Below are 24955 nucleotides of genomic sequence, written 5' to 3' on the forward strand. Positions count from 1 at the left end.
ATTCTCTGCCTGGGACCAGGAAGCCTGGTAAGTGACTGAAAGGCTGTGACTGAGTCATGGTTTGTGGGTTTGCTAAGCTCTAGTGACCTCTTGTTCTTATCGTTGCTTCCTGACCACAAATAAGCTTTTTCTTTTGACTTCTGGGCTTGTTGCTAAAGAATTTGGGGGCTGGTTGCCAGAACTTTAATAAAGCTGCAATCCTTTGCCTTGCTATAAGAAAAAAACTGCTCCTTTTCCCTTATGGGGTATCCAAGAGCCCATATAGAGTCCTTAAGTGGGTCCCCTATCGGAAGGGGAAATAACAGAGGACAACCAGAGTATATTGAGAAGCAAAGCGGCTAGTAAGCCTGATCTTTATTCAACTGTTGCAACAGGGTCCCCATTCACCACATGCAGGAGGAAGGAGAGGAACCCAGAACGTTGGTGTGCAAGCCCTTAAATAGACTTTTGAAATTGCCCACCCTGTAGCCCAAGACCACCTCCCTAAAACATCCTACATACATCACAGAAGGAGGTGGTCTACAGCAGAGGAGGCAGTCTACAGCAGAAATCCTGTCTGCCATGATACCTGATAATGGTCATTGATTGCATTACCTGGGCAGCCTGGCCATTCTTTGGTGATGGTTAATACTTTAGTTCCTGAGTCCCAGGTCACAGGCTCACCCTATTCATACACAAATACACCCTTGAGACAGGATTTGCAAGCAAAAGGCAATGGGCAGGCTTTCCCCATTTCCTTCCTCCCTGCAGTGAAATATTTGAGGTCAATTTGGGAGAGCTTCAGGATTGCTCTCCTGTACTAGTTCAGACACGTGGTTTATATACTTGTTTGCCTTGTACATTCATGAACATTTTATCTGTATTTGAGACCTTAGAGTTCTTGTAATGGCCTGCATCTGTTCCACTTGTGAGGAAGCTCTAACGATTGGCCCTAACCCCCCCCCCCAATTATTTTTGTTATAATTATTTTGTTTACTGCATTTTATAGCCAATCTTTTCCTCCAAGGAGTTCAAGGTGGCTTAAATGATTCTCCGCTTCCTCGTTTAATCCCCACAAAAACAGGTAGGCTAGGCTAGGAGGTAGCAATTGGCTTAAGAGAGCCTTCTTGGCTGACTGGAGATTTGAACCCTGGTTTCCTAGGTCCTATGCTCTAACCACTAGGCCATACTGGTTCTATATTGCCGTACTGTGAACTTTAGAGCTTGTTGTTGTGGACCAACATGGTTGCCTTTGCTTATTATGCGGTGTAGTGGCAGACCAGGACAGGCAGTGTCGTAGCGTGGGGGGTGCAGGGGGGCCCGGCCGCACCGGGCGCAACATCTGGGGGTTAGGGTTAGGGGGCGCAAATCCACGGGTTAGGGGGCGCAAATCCATGGGTTAGGGGGCACAAATTACTTGCCTTGCCCCGGGTGCTGACAACCCACGCTACGCCACTGAGGACAGGGGAGGCCTGGGTTCAAATCCTTATTTAGTCATGGATGGGGTTTGCAGCCTGACCATGGGTTAGTTGCAACCTCTGAGCCTAGCAGAAATCAGCCTGGTGTCCTGTAAATGTTACTGGGTTTCAGCTCTGATCACTCCCTGGGAAATGACTTATCCTTTAAAAATCAAGGAGCAGAAATGTCAATCTCAATAATAATAATAATAATAATAATAATAATATCATCATTTTTCATGTGTAAAATGGCTGTCTGCTAAAACACAATAACCTGACTGACCGACTGACCTATGGTTCCCATATTTCAAAAAGGTAAAAACTGGGACATCCTGATAGTTCATGAGCTTTTTCTGATTTTTTTAAAAACCAATTTTTTGATTGACTTGCCTAAGATCCAGGACAAAGCGCCGCCCACTTTTTGAAAGCTAAAAACTTCCATCTCTAGCTTTTCTGCATTCTCCACTTGCCCTTTAGAGAACTCAAAAGAATGACTTAATGTCCCCCTCCCCCGCCTTATCGATTATATGCCCTTTTTATAGTGCCTTGATTTGTGTTACGGAATTTGTATGATTTAGCAAGCTTGCTGTGTTTTAACATTTACTTACAGTGACTGTGACATTTACTTTATAATTGCTTTTAAGGTAGTCTTATATAGAAACTTTAGTGTACTGAAATAATAATAATAATAAAAATATTTATAGAAGCTGGTAACTTTGACGTTTGCAAGTCTGTGAGCTAGTTGACGCAAGGACATCTCTAGGCCTCGGTTGATCACCTTTCCTATTTTGGCCGTTGAATGTATGGCTTGGAAGCCTTGGGAAAAGGCTGGTGTGTGGATGAGATGGCGTAATATAAAGTTCTCTCTGACTGTGGCGTTTGATCCGTGGTCTCGCAGCGCACAGTTAAACTGTGGAACTCACTCCTGCAGGAGGCAGTAATGTTCGCAATCTGGATGACTTGGAAAAAATTAGGCAAATTCATGGAATCATAGAATTCTAGAGTTGCAAAGGGACCCCGGGGCCATCTTGTCCAACCCCCTGCAATGCCGGAATTCTGCGCATAGCCATCCGGGGGTGGGCTCAAACCATAGACCTTCTGGTTGACCACCAGAATGAATTATGACTATAGTGGTACCTCGGGTTACATACGCTTCAGGTTACATACGCTTCAGGTTACAGCCTCCGCTAACCCAGAAATAGTACCTCGGGTTAAGAACTTTGCTTCAGGATGAGAACAGAAATTGTGCTCCGGCGGCGTGGCAGCAGCGGGAGGCCCCATTAGCTAAAGTGGTACTTCGGGTTAAGAACAGTTTCAGGTTAAGAATGGACCTCCGGAACGAATTAAGTACGTAACCAGAGGTACCATTGTATTATTCTTTGATGGTATATTAACCTTTATCCAAAGATCACATGGCGCTTCACAACCTAACAGTACAAAACAAGAACACTAAACACACACAGACCCTCCTCCCACAAACACATTTAAAAGGTCATCAGCCAAATCCTGGTTATTAAAAAAAACAAAACATTTTTGCCTGGCACCCAAAGATATGTAATGAAGGAGCTTGGTGAGTTTGCCTGGTGAAAGCATTCCACAGTTGCACTGAACCATTGGAGGAGAAGGCTATATTCCACCTCAACTGTAAGAGGCAGTATGCTTCTGAATATCAGTTACAGTGGTACCTTGGGTTAAGTACTTAATTTGTTCCGGAGGTCCGTGCTTAACCTGAAACTGTTCTTAACCTGAAGCACCACTTTAGCTAATGGGGCTTCCCTCTGCCGCTGTGCCGCTGCACGATTTCTGTTCTCATCCTGAAACAAAGTTCTTAACCCGAGGTACTATTTCTGGGTTAGCCAAATCTGTAACCTGAAGCGTATGTAACCCGAGGTACCACTGTATTGGGAACCGGAAGTTGGGAAGACAGCTGTTGCACTCGGGTCCTGCTTGCCGGGTTCCCGCAGGCATCTGGTTGGCCAGTGAACAGGATTCTGGAGCAGATGGGTTGTACATGCCTGATCCAGCAGAACTATTCATTTGTTTTTATAGTGACATGTTCACTGACCATTATACTAGATATAATCATTCAGATGGGACGCAGGTGGCACTGTGGGTTAAAGCCTCAGCGCCTAGGACTTGCCGATCGAAACGTCGGCGGTTCGAATCCCTGCGGCGGGGTGCGCTCCCGCTGCTCGGTCCCAGCGCCTGCCAACCTAGCAGTTCGAAAGCACCTCCGGGTGCAAGTAGATAAATAGGGACCGCTTACCAGCAGGAAGGTAAACGGCGTTTCCGTGTGCGGCTCTGGCTCTGGCTCTGGCCAGAGCAGTGATGTCACGCTGGCCACGTGACCCGGAAGTGTCTCCGGACAGCGCTGGCCCCTGGCCTCTTAAGTGAGATGGGCGCACAACCCCAGAGTCTGTCAAGACTGGCCCGTACGGGCAGGGGTACCTTTACCTTTACCTTTAATCATTCAGCTGTGCTCTGTACGTTTCCGAGCCCAATTCAAAGTGTTGGTGCTGACCTTTAAAGTCCTAAATGGCCTCAGACCAGTATACCTGAAAGAGTGTCTCCACCCACATCGTTCAGCCCAGACACTGAGGTCTAGCTCCGAGGGCCTTCTGGTGGTTCCCTCTCTGTGAGAAGTGAGGTTACAGGGAACCAGGCAGAAGGCCTTCTCGGTAATGGCGCCCGCCCAGTGGATTGCCCTCCCATCAGATGTCAAGGAAATAAACAACTATCTGACTTTTAGAAGACATCTGCAGGCAGCCCTGTTTAGGGAAGTTTTTAATGACTGATGTTTTATTGTGTTTTTAATATCCGGTTGAAGCCACCCAGAGTGGCTGGGGAAACCCAGCCAGATGGGTGTGGAAGAAGAAGAAGAAGAAGAAGAAGAAGAAGAAGAAGATTTTATTATCATCTGTGTGATTGGACTCAAATGCAATTCCATAAGAATATAATAACCTTACCCGGTCAGGTCAAAGGACCATCTAGTCCAGCATCCTGTTCTTCAGTGACCAACTAGATGCCTCCAGGAAATTCACAAATGGGTCCCGAGCACAACAGCACTCTAACTCCTTGCAGTTCCCAGCGACAGGTACCCGGAGGCATCCTGAGAACGTTATTCTCCTCCATGACTTATCTAAACCTCTTGGAAACCCACCTGACTTGGTGGCCATTGCAACATCTCGTGGGAGCAAATCCCATCCTTCTCACTAGGTGCTGTGTTCAGAAAACTTTTTCTCTGACCTGGGTTCTCCAGCGTTCAGTCTCATTGTGTCTTCCAATATTTTGCGATAAGAATTCTTGCTGCAGTTGTTGCATACATAAAAAAAGTTCTGTCCTTCTTTGGTACCAATTGGCCAACCATGCCCAGGAGAAAGGCCTCTGGTTTTTTCAAGGCCGAGCTCTGGGATTATTGGGGGGGGGGGCGCATGACTTCTCCCTATCCGCCTTCTCACACGGTGCACAACTTCAAATTCAATTTTAAGCTGCAGTATGCATTGGATGTCTTTGAGTCACACACATCCTGAATTATTTCAGCATTTGTTATCTTCAACCTCTGTGCTGCTGCCTCTGCTTCTTGCAATTAGCTATTTCGCAGCTATATCGCTGCTGCCGCTTTGCCGTGCATTTGTGGGGAGGGCTCTTCCCCCTGCAGGCCCACTCTCCACCTTGGGCCTGGGGGCGGGCCCCAGACTCCACCTCAGCATATAAGGCTCCAAGGAGGCCCGGGACACTGCTGCTGCCGCTTTGCCGGTGAGTCTTGGGGAGGACCGCTCCCCCTGCAAGCCCATTCTCCACCTTGGGCCTGGGGGCGGGCCCCAGACTCCACCTCAGCATATAAGGCTCCACAGAGGCCTCGGAACATCACTGCTGCCGCTTTGCCGTGCGTTTGTGGGGAGGGCTCTTCCCCCTGCAGGCCCACTCTCCACCAGGCCAGGGGGCGGGGCCCACGCTCACCACCGACGCAACCTCGGGGACACTGGTGCTGCTGCAGCGGTTGTTGGAAGTGTTCTTATATGTTTTAAACTGTTTTTTTTTTTTTTTGCTTTGTTGTACCACCATAAGCGGTGGTTTTTATCCATGTACTTTTATTTTGTTTTGATTTATTTTGGGTTGGGGTGGGGTGGTTGGGGAGTGGGGTGGGGATTGGTTTTGTTTTCATGTAATTGTTTTGTTTGTTTGCTTTTATATTTTGTAAATGGAGGCAAGTATGAGGCTTGGGATTCCTACTGTGGAGGGGCGAGGGAGGTATGGCGGTGGGGGCAGATGTCATAGGCGAAGGGGATCGAGATACGGATATGCTCGTACCCCTTCCAATCTGCGCCCCATCCCGAGGGACGAGGGTAGGGTGAGCAAGGATTACTCACCTCCGTCACTGGTGTTGTGCAATGCCAGGTCTATAGGCAACAAAACCGCCACCCTGCGAGATTTCTTCACCTCGCAGGGGGTTGACCTGGCATGTGTGACTGAGACCTGGGTGCGCGAAGGGGATACTGTTACCTTACGAGAGATGGCGCCCCCGGGTTTCTCCGTCCTTCACCAGTCGCGGACTGTGGGCCGGGGGGGAGGGGTGGCGTTATTAATCCGGGAAGATTGTTCTTTCAGGGCTCTACCATCGCTATCGATCCCCGGCCTTGAATGTGTTGGCCTAGTGTGGGGCTCCGAGGTGAGCTTGGCTGTCTGGCTGGTGTACCGGCCACCTAGCGCACCAGCAGCCACTCTGTCAGGCCTGCTGGAGGCGGTGGCCGGCTGGGCCTTGGAGTTCCCTAACCTATTGGTATTGGGGGACTTCAACATCCATGCTGATGCCACTCCCTCCTCACAGGCTCTGGACCTGGTGTCTTCGATGGCGACACTAGGGCTCTCCCAGTTTGTTTCGGGCCCCACACATCAAGCAGGCCACACGCTGGATTTGATCTTTGGCGTCGGTATAGATGTGATCATGTTTCCTTCGATGAAGGTGCCATGGTCTGATCACTATGCTCTGAAAGCCAGGATTGACGTTCCACCCCCACCCTGCTTGGGTGGCGAGCCAATTTGGGCTCGCCCGCAGAGGCTGATGGACCCTGATAGATTCCGTCAAGCCTTGCGGGACCTTTCTCCCCCTGGCAACTCATTGACTGAGCTTGTTGAGGCCTGGAATACCCAGCTCCTGGCAGCCATCAATGAGATCGCACCTAAGCGCCCTCTGCGACCCCGCAGAAACCGGGCTCCCTGGTTTACCGAGGAGCTCCGGAAAATGAAGCGGGACCTCAGACGGCTAGAGCGAGTATGGCGGGGTGCCCGTGACGGAGCCTCAAGAACATCTTATAGGGTTTTTATGAAAACCTATGAGATGGCAGTGAAGGCCGCTAAAAAGTCCTACTTCTCGGCCTCCATTGCATCCGCTAGCTCTCGCCCGGCGCAATTATTTAGTATAATTCAGTCTTTAACGTCCCTCGAAGGACAGCCAAATTTAAATAACAATTTGACACACAGCTGTGAGGCATTTGCGAGCTTTTTTGCGGAGAAGGTCTTGTTGCTCCGCCATGACCTCCCTGCCAATTTGGATACAATAAAGGAACTGGAGGCCCCTCGACTGTCCTCGGGTTCAGTATTGGACCACTTTGACTGGATATCCCCAGCTGATGTAGACAGATTCCTCTGAGCTGGAAAGCCCACCACCTGTCCTCTCGACCCGTGCCCGTCCTGGCTGATTAGAGCGTGTCCAGAAGAGGTGCGGGCCCCCCTGGGGGATATCATCAATCTGTCCCTTGGCACCGGGACATTCCCAGGGGAACTGAAGGAGGCAGTGGTGTGCCCGCTCTTAAAGAAAACATCATTAGATCCCTTAGATCTATCCAATTACCGCCCGGTCTTGAATCTTCCATTCCTGGGTAAGGTGATTGAGAGAGCGGTTGCTGAACAGCTTGGTAGGTTTCTGGATGAAACATCAGCTCTGGATCCATTCCAGTCCGGCTTCCGCGCTGGTCATGGGACCGAGACGGCTCTGGTCGCCCTAACAGATGATCTCCGCAGGCAGCTGGATCGAGGCGGGTCGGGGCTGCTGATTCTTCTAGACCTGTCAGCAGCCTTCGACATGGTCGATCACGAACTCCTGGACCACCGCCTTGCCGACGTGGGGATCCAGGGCACAGTCCTTCAATGGCTGCGCTCGTTTCTCTCTGGTCGGGGACAGAGGGTGGCGCTTGGGGGGGAATTGTCATCCCGCCACTCCTTGGTGTGTGGTGTGCCTCAGGGTGCAATTCTCTCCCCGATGCTTTTTAACATCTTTATGCGCCCCCTCGCCCAGCTTGTCCGGAGTTTTGGGCTGGGCTGCCATCAGTATGCTGATGACACCCAACTCTATTTGTTGATGGACGGCCACCCGGACTCGGCCCCAGAAACACTGATCAGATGCTTGGAGGCTGTGGCTGGATGGTTACGTGGGAGCCGGCTGAAGTTAAATCCTTCGAAGACAGAGGTCCTCTGGCTGGGACGGGACGACATGGGACTGAGGGGGCAACTCCCATCTCTTGCGGGGGTGCAATTAGTGCCAGCACCGTCCGTTAAGAGTTTGGGTGTAATCTTCGATACCTCCCTCTCCATGGAGGCGCAGATTGCAGCTACAACAAAGGCGGCATTTTTTCATCTCCGCCAAGCTAAGCAGTTGGCTCCTTACCTCTCTCGCCCTGACCTAGCCACTGTGATCCACGCGACGGTCACCTCCAGACTAGATTATTGTAACTCGCTCTACGTGGGGCTGCCCTTGAGACTGACCCAGAAACTCCAGCGGGTGCAGAATGCCGCAGCGAGACTCCTTACGGGGTCTTCGCTTAGAGATCACATTCATCCGGTGCTATATCAGCTGCACTGGCTCCCGGTGGAGTACAGGATCAGGTTTAAGGTGCTGGTTTTAACCTTCAAAGCCCTATATGGCCTAGGGCCCTCGTACCTACGGGACCGCCTCTCCTGGTATGCCCCACAGAGGAACTTACGATCTTCAAATAAAAACACCTTGAGGGTCCCAGGCCTCAGAGAGGTTAGGCTGGCCTCAACTAGAGCCAGTGCTTTTTCGGCTGCGGCTCCAACCTGGTGGAACGCTCTGTCACAAGAGACAAGGGCCCTGCAGGACTTGACATCTTTCCGCAGGGCCTGCAAGACAGAGCTGTTCCACCTGGCATTTGGTCAGGGCGCAGCCTGACCCCCTCCTCTGGCAATCTTTACAAAGCTTTAGTTTATGGTTGCCATCAATTTTGATTTTAATTCATTTTTATAATGTTTTATAATGTCATACTGTTTTAATGTTGTTAGCCGCCCTGAGCCCGGCTTCGGCTGGGGAGGGCGGGATATAAATAAAATTTATTATTATTATTATTATTATTATTATTATTATTATTATTATTATTTCCAACAACCTGGTAGTAACCTTATCCAGGTGTTGTATATGTGTGATGATGATCATAGCTGTCAACATTTCCCCTTTTTAAAGGGAAATTCCCTTATTCTGAATAGGATTCCTCGCAAGAAAAGGGAAAAGTTGACAGCTATGGTGAAGATCTGTATAGTGCATGAAATTTGCAGAACTCATGTATTGGTGGTCACACATTGGGCAGAATGCTGGAGCTTTGGCCACCAAACTGCTCAAAACCTTCTGGGACATGGGGAGGTAATACCCTTGGAAGCATGAGTGCATCTCTTTCAACCATGAGGACCAGAAACTTGCTATTAGTTCTTAGCACAAGTGCTGCAGTTCCAGCACTGCATTCTGTACTCTTATTCGTCGCGGAGTTTTATTTATTTTATTTCATAAAATGCATGCACTCCTGGATTGTAAGAAGGAGAACCTCAAAGCAGTTTGCAAGAAAGAGAAAACAATTGTATTATCAATAAGAAAAAAATAGCAACGATAATAGAGACTTTCAAAAAGTTAAAAGAACAAGAGCGTTAAAAGAAAACGCGCGTCAACTTCACAAAGCTCTGGCTAGGCTTTTCTAAAGAGGAATGTTTTTGGCAGGCACCGAAAATAGGCAGGCGCTCTCCATAGGCAGGGAGTTCCAAAGTGTAGGTGCTGCCACACTAAAATATGTATTTCTTACAACTGCAGAACAGGTGTTATGTGGCACCAGTCATTGCGCCAGTTCCACCGGTTGAAGTGGTTATGAAGTAAGGTGATCTCACAGGCAGACTGGTCCCAAGCTGTTAAGGCCTTTATATACTCTTCCTTTAGTTTTATTTTATTTTTTTAAAGGCAGCTGCCAATCAATATGTTTATATATGGTGGACAGATTAAGAATTGGAAGTTCTCTGAACCTTATCATTTCTATCTCCTCTTTTAAGCTCTTTTCTGATTTATCTAACTTTTTTCCCTTTCTCTTTTTCATCATGGGATCTTAATCAGATTAACGCTGGGCAAAAAAGACCTTTGAAGTTTTGTATTCCTCTATATAAACTCTAATTAAACTTTTTTTAAAAAAAGATGCTAGCAGAAGAGAGTTGTTGCTAAACCGGGGAGAGCAGAGACAGTGAACATGTGATAGCATCTGGCTAAAGTCTGAGGAGTACAGAGTTCACGGCCATCTTGTGACGGGGAAGGAAAGAGCTGACGTCTTGAGGGTGGAGAAGGGATATTGAAGTCAAAGCCAGTGGTTGGCTCTAGTAATCTGGAGATGGGCATTCAGCTTTCTGGGGTGTAAACAGAAGTCTCATTCTTGCAAGGAGCTGGTGAGGGAATAAGTCTCAGTCTGCACACTGTACCAACCTGAGACTGCAGGTAAGGACCGTAGGGCAGGTAGCCCGTTTTAGACTTAATAATCTTATAGCAAAGGCAGTGGACTCTCCTTCAATGGAGGTTTTTAAACAGAGGTCGGATGGCCATCTGCCAGGGATTCTTTAGTTGTGATTCCTGTCTTTCAGGGGGTTGGACTAGATGATCCTTGGGTCCCACAACTAACTCTGATTCGCCGCAACTTCAGATGATAACGTGCAGGACTGAATCTAGGTTTTTGTGGGCAAACCGTGCTCAGGGGTGGGGCAGCGATTTTGCACTACTGATTCCTGGCAGGGGAGGTTTAATCCAGTTTGCATTTGAAAGTAAACTTCCCCAACTCACAGTTTCCAAATTAATATGCTATGCAAGACATAGCTGCCCTTTGAAATTCGCCCACCTCTGAATTTTGCAATGTGATTCTTCAGCCTAGGAATAAGTACAAAAAGGCACATGCTGTGATAAAGTGTGTGTGTCTGTGTGTGTGTGTGCGCGCGCGCGCATGCGCACAAATGCAATATTAGTGGAAATAGCATTTTAAATTGCTTTAGGAGAGTTTTATACAATAATGTTCCCCATTGCATACAATAATGCTTTGCCTAAAATAATGTGCATATTAACAGACGTTGGCACGAAAATGCTGGTTTCATGATGATTTTTCCCTCCATTGCAAACTGAGATGAGAATGTGGAGGGCTGAATTTAGGACTGGGAAAATGGGCAACTGGCTCCATCCGGTCTCACCTCTCCTGTGATTTTGTGGCTCTCCTTCTTAGCTCTGGGACTCCAGATGTGCTGTGTAGCCAAGTGAAGGAATGGCTACTTGGGTAATTTGTGCAGCAGTTCTGGACTAAGGGATTATCCACATTTAGCTTTTGTCCTGCTCTTTCCAGGCACAGGCCTGTGCTTAAAAGCTCCATGTCAGACTGGTTGGTTGGTTTGCCCAGGAAAACCCGCTCTTTAGTGCTCAATCAGAGCAAATGTCAATTCAAGTTGTCTGCAGATTGCTATTTGCTCCGATTGAGCTTTAAAGAGCAGGGTTTCACTGGAAATTTCTGGAGAGGGGGGGGGAAAGGATGCTTAGACATGGATCTTTAAAGCATAAAGGTAAAGGTAAAGGTACCCCTGCCCGTACGGGCCAGTCTTGACAGACTCTGGGGTTGTGCGCCCATCTCACTTAAGAGGCCAGGGGCCAGCGCTGTCCGGAGACACTTCCGGGTCACGTGGCCAGCGTGACATCGCTGCTCTGGCGAGCCAGAGCCGCACACGGAAACGCCGTTTACCATCCCGCTGGTAAGCGGTCCCTATTTATCTACTTGCACCCGGAGGTGCTTTCGAACTGCTAGGTTGGCAGGCGCTGGGACCGAGCAGCGGGAGCGCACCCCGCCGCAGGGATTCGAACCGCCAACCTTTCGATCGGCAAGTCCTAGGCGCTGAGGCTTTAACCCACAGCGCCACCTGCGTCCCTCTTCTTTAAAGCATGGGCTGTGCCTGAAAAGAGTGGAGGAATAAGCCCTATATGACCTTAGGATTCCTCCTTTTCCTGGGAAAGAGTTATAGCTCAGTGGCAGAGCATCTACTTTGCACAAAGAAGGTTCCAGGTTCAATCCCCAGGTGGGGTTGGGAGGGACCCCCTGCCTCAAACCCCGGACAGCCTCTCCTAGTCCTTGTAGACAACACTCAGCTAAACTGTCCAGTGGTTAGACTTGGTATAAAGCAGTTTCTCTCTTAAATCATCCCTTTATTCCGAAGCATGAGGACTAGAATCTTGCTTTGTTTTTAGGAGAAGGGCCATAGCCTAATGGTTGAACATCTGCTTTGTTCAATGCCCCAGGTTCAAAATGCAGATATGCCTGCGAGTGTCCCCCTGCCTGAAGCCCTAGAGACACTGCCAGTCAGCGTAGACATTACTGAGCTAGATGGGCCAATGGTTTCTAATTTAAAATCACCCCTTTATTTTAGAACCACGAGGAACTTATTTGATGCTATGACGTGGAGCATCAGAATTCGCATGCAGAAGGTCCCATCAGGTGGGACTGACAGAGACTCCTTGCATGAAACCCTGGAGAGCTGCTGCCAGTCAGTGTAGACATTACTGAGCTAGATGGGCCAATGGTTCATTCATTCATTCATTCATTCATTCATTCATTCATTCAGGCTTTGTTGGCATAACAGGATCTGAGTCAGCGTGATGACTCTCCTTTCTCCCTGCCCCCAGAATTGGGTGATGCTGCTCAGTGCCCAGCAATCTGGCCCGATTGCCCAACCACTGCTGTTCCTTGCCACCTGACGCAACTGGACTGGTGAGGCTGGCAGACACTCTGTCCCTTTTGGCAGCCCCACCCTGTCCCTGTTCAAAGGGCAGATGAGGTTCTTTGCTTCTATAAACAGAGAGGGCACTGGGACAAAATCCAGTAGCGCTGGCAGAGCAGCTGGTGAAAGTAAGTAAAAGGCCACGGGCGTTGCTTGACTTTGGGTCGTCTGTCAGTCTCATGCCAGACAGCAGAGCCAGTTATATTATTGAGGTAAGGTAGCTCAGGGGCAGAGCATCTGCCTTGCTTGCAAAAGGGTCCCAGGTTCGAAACCTGACATCTCCAGATCAAGCAGATTCCTATTTCATTCAGGTCTTTTCTTTTTAACCTTAAGGACTAGAAAGTTTATTTTTGGGGAACGGGTTTTATAGCTTACTGGGAAACAGAGCATCTGCTTTGTACAACAGGTTCAATCCTCAAGTCTCTCCAAGTAGGTTGTGTGCCGGAAGATTCACCCCAGTACTTACTGGTTTTCCCAATCTAGAGGGGTTTATAGGCAGCCCTGTTCAAAGATTTAAGTCAGTCGGTTGACAGATCGATTGGGTATCTGATTAATTTTTATTCAGGAACAGGTCCATCTGTCTGCGCCCCCCCCCCCTTCTGAAAAAGTGGCCCATTCTTAGAGCAGCAATTTTAAGGAGGAAAGTTTAGGGAGATACTTAGTTATTTTTTTTCAGGGGAGCAAACTCTTTTTCTGACAGAATGCCTGATTTTAATCACTATTTTAACTGTGTATTTTATTCTTTTTTTAAAAAAATAATTAAATACTTTCCAGATATATACATTTTGCTGATTTTACAATCATTTTAAAACTTGACTTCCTTCCCCCTCTTTCTGTGGTGCCTTAAAATTATTTTTAATATCTTCTGCATGTCTAAATTAACTTAACTTACTCATTTATTTTCTTTCAATATATACTGCAGGTTATTACAATAATCCTGCCAACATTTTTATCTGTTTACAATTTATCTGTAAACATTCAATAAACCATTTCCATTCTTTTATAAAAAGTTTGTTATCTTGATTTCTTATTCTCCCGGTAAGCTTTGCGAAACTGTGTATTTTATTCTGATCTATGAATTTTGTGTTTTTTGCAATGGCTTCAGCTACATACAAATAAACAGGTGGGGCTGGGAATGTCCCCTGCCTGAAACCCTGGAAAGCTGCTGCCAGTCTGTGTAGACAACACTGCGGTAGATGGGACAATGGGCTAACCCAGTACCGGGCAGCTTCCTGTTTACTTCATTTCTGTTGGATTTTTTTTATAGACCCATAAGGACTAGAATCTTGATTTATTCTTAGTCAAAGGGTTGTACCTCAATGGTAGAGCATCTGCTTTGCATTCAGGATTGAATGTTCCCTGCCTGAAACCCTTGAGAGCAGCTGCCAGTCAGTGTAGACAACACTAAGCTTGATGAACTGCTGGTGTGACTCATTATAGGGCAACTGCCAACATTTCTACTTGGGGCTGGAACATCATGTCCCTTCCCTCCCCAACCGCCCCAATTTATGAGCTGCCTTATCATGAGACTTCCACATCTTCTCTGCAATTGGCAAGAACTCTTTGCTGTACCAAAAGTCTTCTCCTTCTGGAATGCGCAGTTTAATTTTGGGTGCAAAGTGGGGGGCACAGCAGGCTGCCTTTCAACTGGGAAAGTCTAATTACTGCATTCCTTTGAACACTACACTCTAAAAACCGGCCCCACTAAAACACTGGAATGGCCTTGGTTTCTTTCCTTATATTACTGTATTTTTTCTGCTGTTCTGAGGTCTCCCTCTTTGGATTTACCATCTTGTGTACAGTGGTACCTTGGGTTACAGACACTTCGGGTTACAGACACTTAAGGTTACAAACTCTGCTAACCCAGAAATAGTACCTCGGGTTAAGAACTTTGCTTCAGGATGAGAACAGAAATCGTGCTCCGGCGGTGCGGCGGCAGCAGCAGGAGGCACGATTAGCTAAAGTGGTGCTTCAGGTTAAGAACAGTTTCAGGTTAAGAACTGACCTCCAGAACGAATTAAGTTCTTAACCTGAGGTACCACTGTACTTGCTGAAACAGAAGGTTTCTGGATTGGCCGGCACCTTATGTTGGAGAGGAATTGCTTTTCAAATTGACATCCTGTATTAATATGAATATTAAAAAGGTAAAGGGACCCCTGACCATTAGGTCCAGTCGTGACCATCTCTGGAGTTGCGGCGCTCATCTCGCTTTATTGGCAGAGGGAGCCGGCGTACAGCTTCCGGGTCATGTGACCAGCATGACTAAGCCGCTTCTGGTGAACCAGAGCAGCACACGGAAACACCGTTTACCTTCCCGCCACAGCAATACCTATTTATCTACTTGCACTTTGACGTGCTTTCGAACTGCTAGGTTGGCAGGAGCAGGGACCGAGCAATGGGAGCTCACTCCGTCATGGGGATTTGAACTGCCGACCTTCTGAGCAGCAAGTCCTAGGCTCTGTGGTTTAACCCACAGTGCCACCTGCGTCCCTAATATAAATGTTAGGTCTACTGATTTTCATATTTATCTGTTTTCTCTTGGATGGCCCAGATAATATTTTGATACAGAGATGGCGGGCCTCTTTTGTCTGAAGAGTCACACCTTTATCTCCCCATCCTTGTGGGCCAAGATTGACAGGTGGGCAGGACCATCCACCTGTCCGTCATCTAACAGTATGATGACCCACAGTCATGGCTTTCCAGAAAGGATTCTGGGAACTGTGTTTTGTTAAGAGCTGTATGAAGGCTCTTTCCCTCCCCAATCTTCAACCCCCAAAGTTTATTGGGAACAGGGCTGGATTGTTAAATCACTCTGTCAATTGTAGCTCTGTGAGGGCAATAGCGGTCTCCTAGCAACTGCGCACACCCTTAACAAACTACATCTCCCAGAATTCCTTGGGGGAAGCTGTGACTGTTTGAAGTTGTATCATATTGCTTTAAATATATAGTGCGCATGGGGCCTAAGAGGACTGCTGACTCCAATCCTTAACGCTGCTGGCAGGGCTGTACACTACACCCTCCAAAAGGGGACGATGCAAAGGGGTGGCAGAACATCTGCTTTGCATGCAGAACATGTCCAGTTCAATCCCTGGCAGGACTGGGAGACACCCCTGCCTCAAACTCAGGAGAGATGCTGTCAATCAGTGTGGGCAATATCGAGCTTAAAAGACTCCCATGAGAGGCCGCTTCCTACAGAGCTCTATTAACCAAGCTTTCTCTCTCCCTGCAGTTTGGACCAAAAACTTCACCCATTCTCAAGGATGGACTACGCAAAGAAGTCTCTGTGCTTGCTATCCCCTCGGTCCCTCACCAAGTAAGTACCTGCAGGGCAGTCCTCGCGACTGAGGGTGGTCAGCTGTGACTGCCTTGAGCAGACAGGGGGGCTATAAATGTAATCATAAATGCATGCTAAAATGCTGGTGAATATTCATGATGACCTTAACTTCCTCCTCCTCCTTCCCCACAAGATTACCATTAATTTATTAATTGCCTTCATATATATGAGGTTATATTTTCTGAGAATCCTCTGGAAAAACAATCTCTCAAAGGATCTCTTGATGGCATTTTACCATTGTACTGTGGAGAGCGTATTAACTTATGGTCTGTGTGTATGGTTTGGGAGCTGCACGGTCAGGGAAAAAACAATGCTGTTCAGGGTTGTAAAGACTGCGGAGAGAATAATTGGGTGCACTCTTCCCACCTTGGATCAAATCTATGCTTCCAGGTGCCATAAGAAAGCAGCAGAGATAGTGCAGGATAGTGCGCAGCCCGGAAATGATCTCTTTCAGCTTCTGCCTTCTGGAAGAAGGTGCAGGGTTATAAAGACTAGGACTAGCCGCCTGAGAAACAGTTTCTACCCCAATGCAATTTTGGTTTTAAACACATTGTAAGGAGTCTGTATGGGAGTATATTGTATTTAAAAATGGGGTATCAGAGTTTTTGGGGGGCTAACCAGGTTGGGATAGCTGGGATAGCAGACTTGTTAAATGTCTTATGGAGATTTTTCAATTCCGTTGTTCTGTATGGGAATAAAGATATCATATTGTGTGTGTGTGTGTGTGTGTGTGTGTGTGTGTGTGTATAGTTTTACAATTAAAGTTACATTCAAATATGAGTTAACATCACAAAAATATAGGATTCCCTGAATTCGTGGACTTCCCTCCACCCTCACCCCCCCCCCCCCGTGGGTTCACTTGTTAGCCTCTTTCCGTTGCATCTTATATTGTCCTCCATTTTTCTTTTAAAAAACCTCCATCATACCTTTAGTTCTTGTTACATTACAAGCATTGTTACAATCCTGCTAATGTTTTTAATTGTTTACAGTGTTCTCCAAGATAAATTATAAATTTTCCCCATTCCATATTAAAGTTTTCATCTTCCTGGTTTCTGATTTTTCCCATCACTTTTGCCAATTCGGCGTAATCCATCAACTTATTAATTGCCATCTAAACAACCAGCTCATGATGGGTTCTAACCTTTGCTTGGAGTAGATCCATTGGAATGAATGCACTCAAGTTAGTCGTGCCCATTCAGTTTAATAGGTCTACTCTGAGTACAACAAATATTGGCTATCATTCAATAACCTCCAACCGGTGCAGTGAGGTGGCTAGTGGCCCTTAAAAATGGGGAACCATCTGAGAAACCAACATTTGATGGATTCCATCCATCCATCCAGGTGTGTGTCAGCCAACGCTCCTCAAGCCCGGCCTTACCGAGTCAGCAACTGTGACCGCACCGTCCGCAAGGGGATCATGGCCGACAGCCTGAGGGATCTCCACGAGAAGGTGAGCGATTCTAGGAGCCCTCTGCCAGGAGCAAGGTGGGATGGGGCAAAGGGACAGGTGGAATTTGAACCCGGTGCTTTCTCTCTAGGTACGCAGTGCCCTACTCTTAGCAGGCAACATCTCCATTGTCCTGGATGAAGATGGCACCACCGTCGAGACAGAGGAGTTCTTCCAGACTCTGGAGGATGGGACGGTCTTGCTGGTGTTGACCAAAGGACAGACATGGCGCCCAGCCAAGGTGAGCCAGTGGGCTAGGCCCTCTGCTGGTAGGACCTGGAGAGGGGTTTCCATGGTGAACATGTTCTACTAGGCCGAAAGGTGTGTGCATAGACTTTTGTCTCTCACGTGTTACGGGGTCTAAGCTAGGGTCACCAGCTTGGCACTCCTGAGGTCTTCCTTCTAGTGGCGTAGTTAGCTGCTTGGGTACCTGGGGCGGTGCACACACCCTGCAGTTGGGGGCCGGGCGAGCTGCCAATGTGGACAGGGCGAGCCAAGGCAGAGCGTGCTGCGTGGAGCCTCTCCGCAACCTCCCTCTCAGCTGTAGGGAAGCTGAGGCGGTGGGCAGACGCAAGCCCCACACTGCTCAAAAAAGAAGCGCGGAGCTTGCAGGCAGTCCGCCCACCGCCTCCCCCTCAGGAGAGATGCGTGGCTCAGGCACGCTGCAGGCCCCACAGTGTGGCACCCAATGCCCCCAGCCTCACCTGGCTACACCTCTGGATTAGGCAGATTTATGGAGGAGAGGGTTGTCGAAGTTGACTAGCCATAAAGGCTGTGTTCTGCCTGCAAAGTTGGAGGCAGCAATGCTTCCCGGTTTCTGGAAATCACTCGAGGGGAACGTGCTCCTGCCATGGCGTAGGAAGGGGCGTGCGGTGGGTGCAAGAGTTTCTTTCCCCAGAAACACATATTTTTGCCGTTTTGTCACCCCCCTCAGTGATGACACCTGGGGCAGCCCTCACCCACCACACCCCCTTCCTTTTTCTTTCTTTCTTTTTATTTCAACAAAACATTTAATAAACTAGTACAACGAAACATTAAATACAGTTTCCCATTTCAATTGTCAGATGATAGTACACATTTTTTCCTTCTTTTTTTTTTAACCCTCCCCTTTGACCCCTCCCCCCAAAACTTGTTCTCTCTTCAGATCTTTAACCATGTGCACAGTTTATTCATTCTAATTTGGATGCTTGGGTTGGCTTCCCCCCAACCGCACCCCTTTCCTATGCCACTGCTTCCTCCTAATGCCCACAAAACCTCTTAAATTCCCCTGACCTCCACTCAGCTATCTCCTTAGTCGTGAGGTGGTGTCAGGCGTGGAGTATCCTCACTTCCCCCAGCAGCTTGAGAGGCAAGAAGAAAGAAAACACAGTTCGTATTTTATGGCTTTTGATTCAGTCATCTGGTTGCAAGACAAAGGATCTACGTCTCCATGCATAGGAGATGTTGGCTACTCAGAGTCCCTCCTCTTCCATCTCCCACAACATCCTGGAAACCTACGGGAAGTCACAGGAGTCAAATCCCTCCGCCTTCTCTGTTCTTGAACGTGGAGGGACCAGCGAGCCCTTGGACTAGGAGGGTCTCCCATACTCTCCAGGGAGATCTCTGCTGTCTGCTCCCTAACTTCTCCCTCCTCCTCCACTATCTCATAACTAGGCATTTCCTCATTCAGCTGTACATCACCCCTGTCTCCCTCTCCTCCCGAAACTGCTGGAGACATGGGGGTCGAAATTTCCCACTCCTCCTCCTCTTCTGAGAGGAGCCGATCAATTCCCATTCCTCCTGTTCAGTCCAGTCCTTGACAGCTGGTGGAGGGAGGTTACCTTTTTCTCCCTTGAAAAACACACATTGCTGAAGGAGGTACAGTAGTATCTCTGGTTGTGAACTGGATCCGTTCCAGAGGCCCATTCACAACATGAAAAGAATGCAACCCGCAACAGCGCACCTGCGCACGCGCGGGTTGTGATTCACTGCTTTTGCGCATGCGCGTGACGTCATTTTGTGCTTCTGCGCATGCGCGAGCGGCTAAACCTGGAAGTAACCCTTTTTGGTACTTCCGGGTCGCCGTGGGACATAACCTGAAAGAACGCAACATGAAGCGGACATAACATGAGGTACGACTGTAGTTGGGAAAAGTGACAGTCTCTATCCCATTTTCTCTTCCAACTCTATGTGCTTTCTTGAGGCGTAGCAAATTCTACTGGAAACAAGTCTTCCCAGCTCGCTTGGGAAATGAAGCGTGCACTTTTTCTGCATCTTTGGTGAGGTGATCTGCGGAAAAGGGAGAGAGAGAGAGAAAGAGGTGATGGGGGGGGCACTGCAGCTGCTCAAAAAACTAAATGTGCCCATAGGCCTCAAAAGGTTGGCGACACCTGCTCTAAGCAATGCAGATTCCTTCTAAAAGAAACTATTTAGGGCCAAAGTTGGTCCATTTTTTCTCTGAATTTGGATTAAGCAAATGAGGTTTACTCCTGCTGCTGCTATTTTAATGTGCACAACATTTTTAGACTACTGCAATGCTTTACATATGGGGCTGCCCCTAGAGACTTCACTGGTACACTTTTAGGTATACAGGCCTATTGTAAGCCTATTTTTCTTTTTGTTTTCTGGCAGACGGCAGGCTACCAGCTCTCTCTGTCCCACAAGCCCCGGCGCAGGATTGACGTGGCCTGTGTAACCTTTGACCTCTACAAGACCGACCCTCGGGACTTCATTGGCTGCCTGAATGTCAAGGCCACACTCTATGGGACGTACAGCATGTCTTATGATGTACAATGCTATGGGGCCAAGAGGATAATGATGTGAGTATCAGTCTGTCTCTCAGCCCAACTGAATTAGGCCTACTGATGGAGGAGAAATTCAATACAGTTCACATTTAAAGACAAACCTTTCTAATTCACACTTCTGGAACTGAAATGTGTGGACCGAAATGTGATCTTTCTGCAAAATTCACACTTTTTGTAGTGCTGTCCTCCAGCCAAGCAATGTGTAAAAAGAAAAAGAGAAAAGCATATGACTAGGGTAAAGTCTGCCTAAAAATGCATATAATACTGAAAATGAGAAAATTGCATTGCAAAAATGTGTATGCTGGGCAAAATTGCAAAGAAGCACCTTTAAGGAGTTTCAAGGTGGCTAACATTCTCCATTCCCTTCCTCCCCCACAACAAACACTCTGAGTTGAGTGAGGCTGAGAGATTTCAGAGAAGTGTGACTAGCCCAAGGTCACCCAGCAGCTGCATGTGGAGGAGCTGGGAAGCGAACCCGGTTCACCAGATTACGACTCCACCGCTCTTAACCACTACACCACACTGGCCCTGCGGAGAGTCCTGCCCCAGATCACCCCGCCCCATGGGCAGCTGGCCCTGCCCCTGGGCGCAGGGCACGTGCACCACCCCAGGTGCCCGATCGGCTTGCTCTGCCGCTGTGCATACCCGCTCAGAACTCTGTTCAGAATCCTACCTGAATGCAAGTCTGTGCTGGTCCCGTGGGTTAATCGAGAGGCAAGGTTCAAGTCCAGTCTGAGGTCAAAGTAGCAATATGGAGGCAGTCCGTAAAAGCTGAATCTGGGTGCAGGGCAGGGTTCAGGCAGGAACTGGCAACCAACAATGTTGCTTCCGCAACTTGGGACTGGGGCTGGCTGGCTTTTATCTGCCTCGAGGCATAGAGCGGCCCCGATCCTCAGGTGACTCGCTTCTCCTGGCCTGGAGGCAAGCACTCCTTCTGCAGGAATTTAGTTCCCTCCACCTCTCTGCCCTCAGCCTCTGCAGCTCAGGGGAGGCTGGAGGGTTACCTGACCCATTGGCAACCTCAGTTTCCTCTGACGGGACTGAGAGTGGAGCACCTACAGGCAATGGGTCCTCCATCACCTCAGGAGCCAGAGCAGACTCAGCTGGTGCCTGCACCTGAGGATCCAGCACAGTTGAGTACCCTTCAGGCTCAAGGCCCGGGCCTAGCTCAGCTGGTTCTGGAGGCGGGGAATCCTGTGCAGGCTGGGATCCCTCAGGTTCAGCCTCCAAGTCCAAATCCCAGGCCATCACAAAGTCAAATCTTTGACAAGGCTCCTCTCTCTCCCCCCCACCCCCAGGGAAGCTCTACGCTGGACCCTCTTCACCATGCAAGCAACGGGTCATGTGTTGCTCGGCACGTCTTGTTACATGCAGCAGTTGCTGGATGCCACCGAGGAGCCAAAAGAGGAAAATGCTTCGCCTCGGTGCCTCCTGCAGCCCCCTCCCACCAGGAAAATGCTGCAGTGATGGTTGGGGAGAATCTTGCCAGCCACTGACTTTCATGCTAGACTTTTGACATCCCCTGCACAATGTAGCCACGTGGACTAAGGTGTTGTAGGAAGGCGCACGAACACTCACGCCCCTGCCTGGCCCTCGGGCAGAAACTGCTGGGGATCTGGGAAGTCTCACTGCTGCTGTATTATTTAACCGCACTCTAATTTATATTACTCTTTAATGGGATATTATCATTGCCATAACTCAAAGGCGGAAGCTGGTTGCCGGGCAGAGCCCAGCCTCCCCTTCACCTCCATGTATTTATTTTAGATATGGGATTTTAGCCTGCATGGTATCAAGTCTTGTTCACGTGGGCTTGTATTGCATTGTTAATAAAGATTGCATTAAAAAGGATTTTCTTAAACCGCCTGTTTCTCTCTCAGATATATGATGTGAATGTGGCCTTGGTGTCCTCCAGATTGTTTTGGTCCACAACAGCCTTCATCCCTGGCTGGGCATGAAAGGGTCTGTCAATTTCACTTCTCTGTTTTGCTTCTTTCCTAATCCATACATTCAGTTCTCTATATTTCTTCATTGAATTGCCGATTTCTTCCTTTAAAAAGATCCTCCTGGAATTTCTTCAGTGTGTTAGTACAAATTACTGCTAATAAACACTTATTCTTTACTAATGCACACATTTTATTTTCATACATATATGTATGTACATGCGTGCGCACACACATTTAGGATGTGGGCGTCTCTGTGGTCTAAGCCGCTGAGCCTCTTGGGTTTGCTGATCGGAAGGTCGGCAGTTCAAATCCCCACAACAGGGTGAGCTCCCATCGCTATGTCCCATATCTTGCCAACCTAGCAGTTTGAAAGCACACCAGTGCAAGTAGAAAAATAGGTACCTCTGTGGCAGGAAGGTAAATGGTGTTTCCGTGTGCTCTGGTTTCCATCACGGTGTCCCATTGCGCCAGAAGCAGTTTAGTCATGTTAGCCACATGACCCAGAAAGCTGTCTGTGGACAAACGCCGGCTCCCTCGGCCTGAAAGTGAGATGAGCGCCGCAACCCTATAGTTGCCTTTGACTGGCCTTAACCGTCCAGGGGTCATATTATATATACTTTCCCTGATATGTGCATTTTTGTAGTCTCTTATGGCAGAACCGCACTGCAAAATCTGGATGTGTGCAAATTTCAAAGGGTAGTTCAGGGCTGGTTCTCATGTTGCAGGAAGTGCAAACCTGACACTGTTTTAGATGCAAATTGATTTCCCCCCTCATCTCTGGGGGTGGTGTGAGTTTGCTGTCCAGCAAGATCTGGAGGGGGGCACACATTGGCTTCTTCCATTTCCCTGCATTAAATTTTCCTCTCCGGTGTGATCAGGGAGGAGTTAGGGATGGGTTACTTCATATTTCTGATCTGTGGTCACTTTGTATTTGACCTAATAAGTAAGGAGGGTGTATTTTTCACTTCCCTCCATTTCTCATTTTACCTAAACATTTAAGTTCAGTTGCAGATCGCTTTGTATTAAAAAAAACCAAACAACCTCTGCACACATTAATTTTTTCAAGCAGTTTCCACAAACAGAACACATTTTTGAACTTTATTTTTGTCGTTGGTAGGTCATCAAAAAACATTGATGGAACCTCTTTTAGCATTTATCTTACATCCACCCTGGGCATTTAAAGCACATTTATAACACTTTAACAGTCAGGGCTTCTCCCACCAAACTTCCCTGGGAACTATAGTTTACCCCTTCACAGAACTACAATTCCCAACACCCTTAACAAACTACAGTCCTCAGGATTCTAAAGCCAAACACTTCACATATCCAGTGTGGATGTGACTTTAGTTTACGGACCATAAAAAAATTCCTGCTTTAGCAAAAGACAAACTGGAGAAAAGTTCAGGCCCTGTTGCTCTTAGCCATTGCACCATGATATACAGAGCTGTGATTGCTCCATTTCGAAGTTAGTGATGAAGCCAGCTATGTTAGAGAGGCGGCCTTACACCAGATTCTCCCCCTAGGAAATGTGTGCAGCGTTTATCCTCTGGCACAGATAATGAAATATAGAACCTATTTACGTCAGGGTAAGTGTGATGTGCCCAACATGCTAAGCCAAAAAGAAAGAAAGAAACAAAAACAAATAAGTAACCTTTGCTCTGTTTTGCTTCATTTAGAGGCATTTAAGGATGCTCAATGATTGGGGGTTTTCCCCCCTGCTTGCAAAATGCAAGTTTGTTTTGAAAGCTCCCAAAAAGAGTTGTACAAGCTAGGCAGTTGTTGGCAGCCGACAGTTGAGTTGATGGGCAGTCCGGGAAAAGGAATTTAACTGGCTTTGCCTTGAGAGCTTGATAGCCTTTCAGAAATGTTTGTAACTACCTGAAATTGCAAGAGTGATTTTGACTCTGCTCTCTATTGATTGTGTAAGTGTGTGTATTCATTTTGCAGGCCTCTCATGTCTCGCCCCCAACCCACCCCCACCCCCCCCATTTCCAGAGCAAGCTGAGCCTTTCCATGTCAGGGAAGATGCAGTAATGAAAACACCTGGAACAAACCAGTGGGGAGCTGCAACAAAATTTTGCAGTGTATCGTATCCCCTTCTCTCCTGTTTGGGGCTCCAGCCACACTGAACAGGGGCCTTCCAGTGCTGCTGGGAGGCTCAAAGGAGATACCCTCCTGAAGCTTTCACACACCTTTGCTATATCCCAGGGACTAGGAACTGGATTCCACCAGTGGGCCGGATCCCTCAGCCTCCCACCTTCAGTGGGCTGGACCACCAACCTCTCAAAAGTTGGAAGGAGATTGCTGCAGCAGCTGGTTGGGTGGGTTGCAGTCACCCCATAAGCTTCATAGCCATGAGAAATTGAACTCTGGTCTCCCAGGTTCTAGTCCAACTCATCATCACCATCATCATAAATTTATTATTTATACCCCGCCCATCTGGCTAGATTTCCCCAGCCAATCTGGGCAGCTACCAACAGAATATTAAAATACAATAACCTATTAAACATTAAAAGCTTCCCTAAACAAGGCTGTCTTCAGATGTCTTCTAAAAGTCTACTAGTTGTTTTTCTCTTTGACATCAGGTGGGAGGGCGTTCCACGGGGCAGGTGTTGTGGGGGAGGAAGGGAAAGGAGATTGTTAGCTGCTTTGAGACTCCTTAAGGGGAGTGAAAGGCGGGATATCAAGTCCAAACTCTTCTTCTTCTAAATAAGTACTGCTGTGGCTGGAAGGTAAACAGCGTTTCTGTGCGCTCTGGCTTCCATCATGGTGTCCTGTTGTGCCAGAAGCGGTTTAGTCATGCTGGCCACATGACCCAGAAAGATGTCTGTGGACAGACGCCTGCTCCCTTAGCCTGAAAGGGAGATGAATTGCCACAACCCCATAGTCACCTTTGACTGGACTTAACCATCCAGGGGTCCTTTACCTTTTTACCTAGTGTTATGAGAGAT

The 24955-nt window shown here is 48.0% G+C and overlaps 1 protein-coding gene across 6 annotated transcripts; it reads left to right on the forward strand.

The window, feature by feature from the left end:
* Positions 1 to 21919, forward strand: CIDEC (cell death inducing DFFA like effector c). 6 transcript variants are annotated; one of them, XM_079957229.1, is made up of 7 exons: positions 10036 to 10191; positions 12147 to 12214; positions 15727 to 15810; positions 17173 to 17281; positions 17370 to 17519; positions 19889 to 20076; positions 21360 to 21919. In XM_079957229.1, the coding sequence occupies exons 3-7, from the start codon at positions 15758 to 15760 to the stop codon at positions 21526 to 21528; spliced, it is 669 nt and encodes a 222-aa protein (XP_079813355.1). In that variant the 5' UTR covers positions 10036 to 10191; positions 12147 to 12214; positions 15727 to 15757; the 3' UTR covers positions 21529 to 21919. The 6 variants fall into 6 exon arrangements, with proteins under 6 accessions (XP_079813354.1, XP_079813355.1, XP_079813352.1 ...); XM_079957228.1 differs by lacking the exons at positions 10036 to 10191; positions 12147 to 12214 and adding an exon at positions 1 to 27; XM_079957226.1 differs by lacking the exon at positions 12147 to 12214 and having other exon boundaries at positions 10038 to 10191.
* The last annotated feature ends 3036 nt before the right edge of the window (positions 21920 to 24955 follow it).

Source organism: Podarcis cretensis (genome assembly GCF_951804945.1).
Source record: "Podarcis cretensis genome assembly, chromosome: 16".
NCBI classification, from domain to species: Eukaryota; Metazoa; Chordata; class Lepidosauria; order Squamata; family Lacertidae; genus Podarcis; species Podarcis cretensis.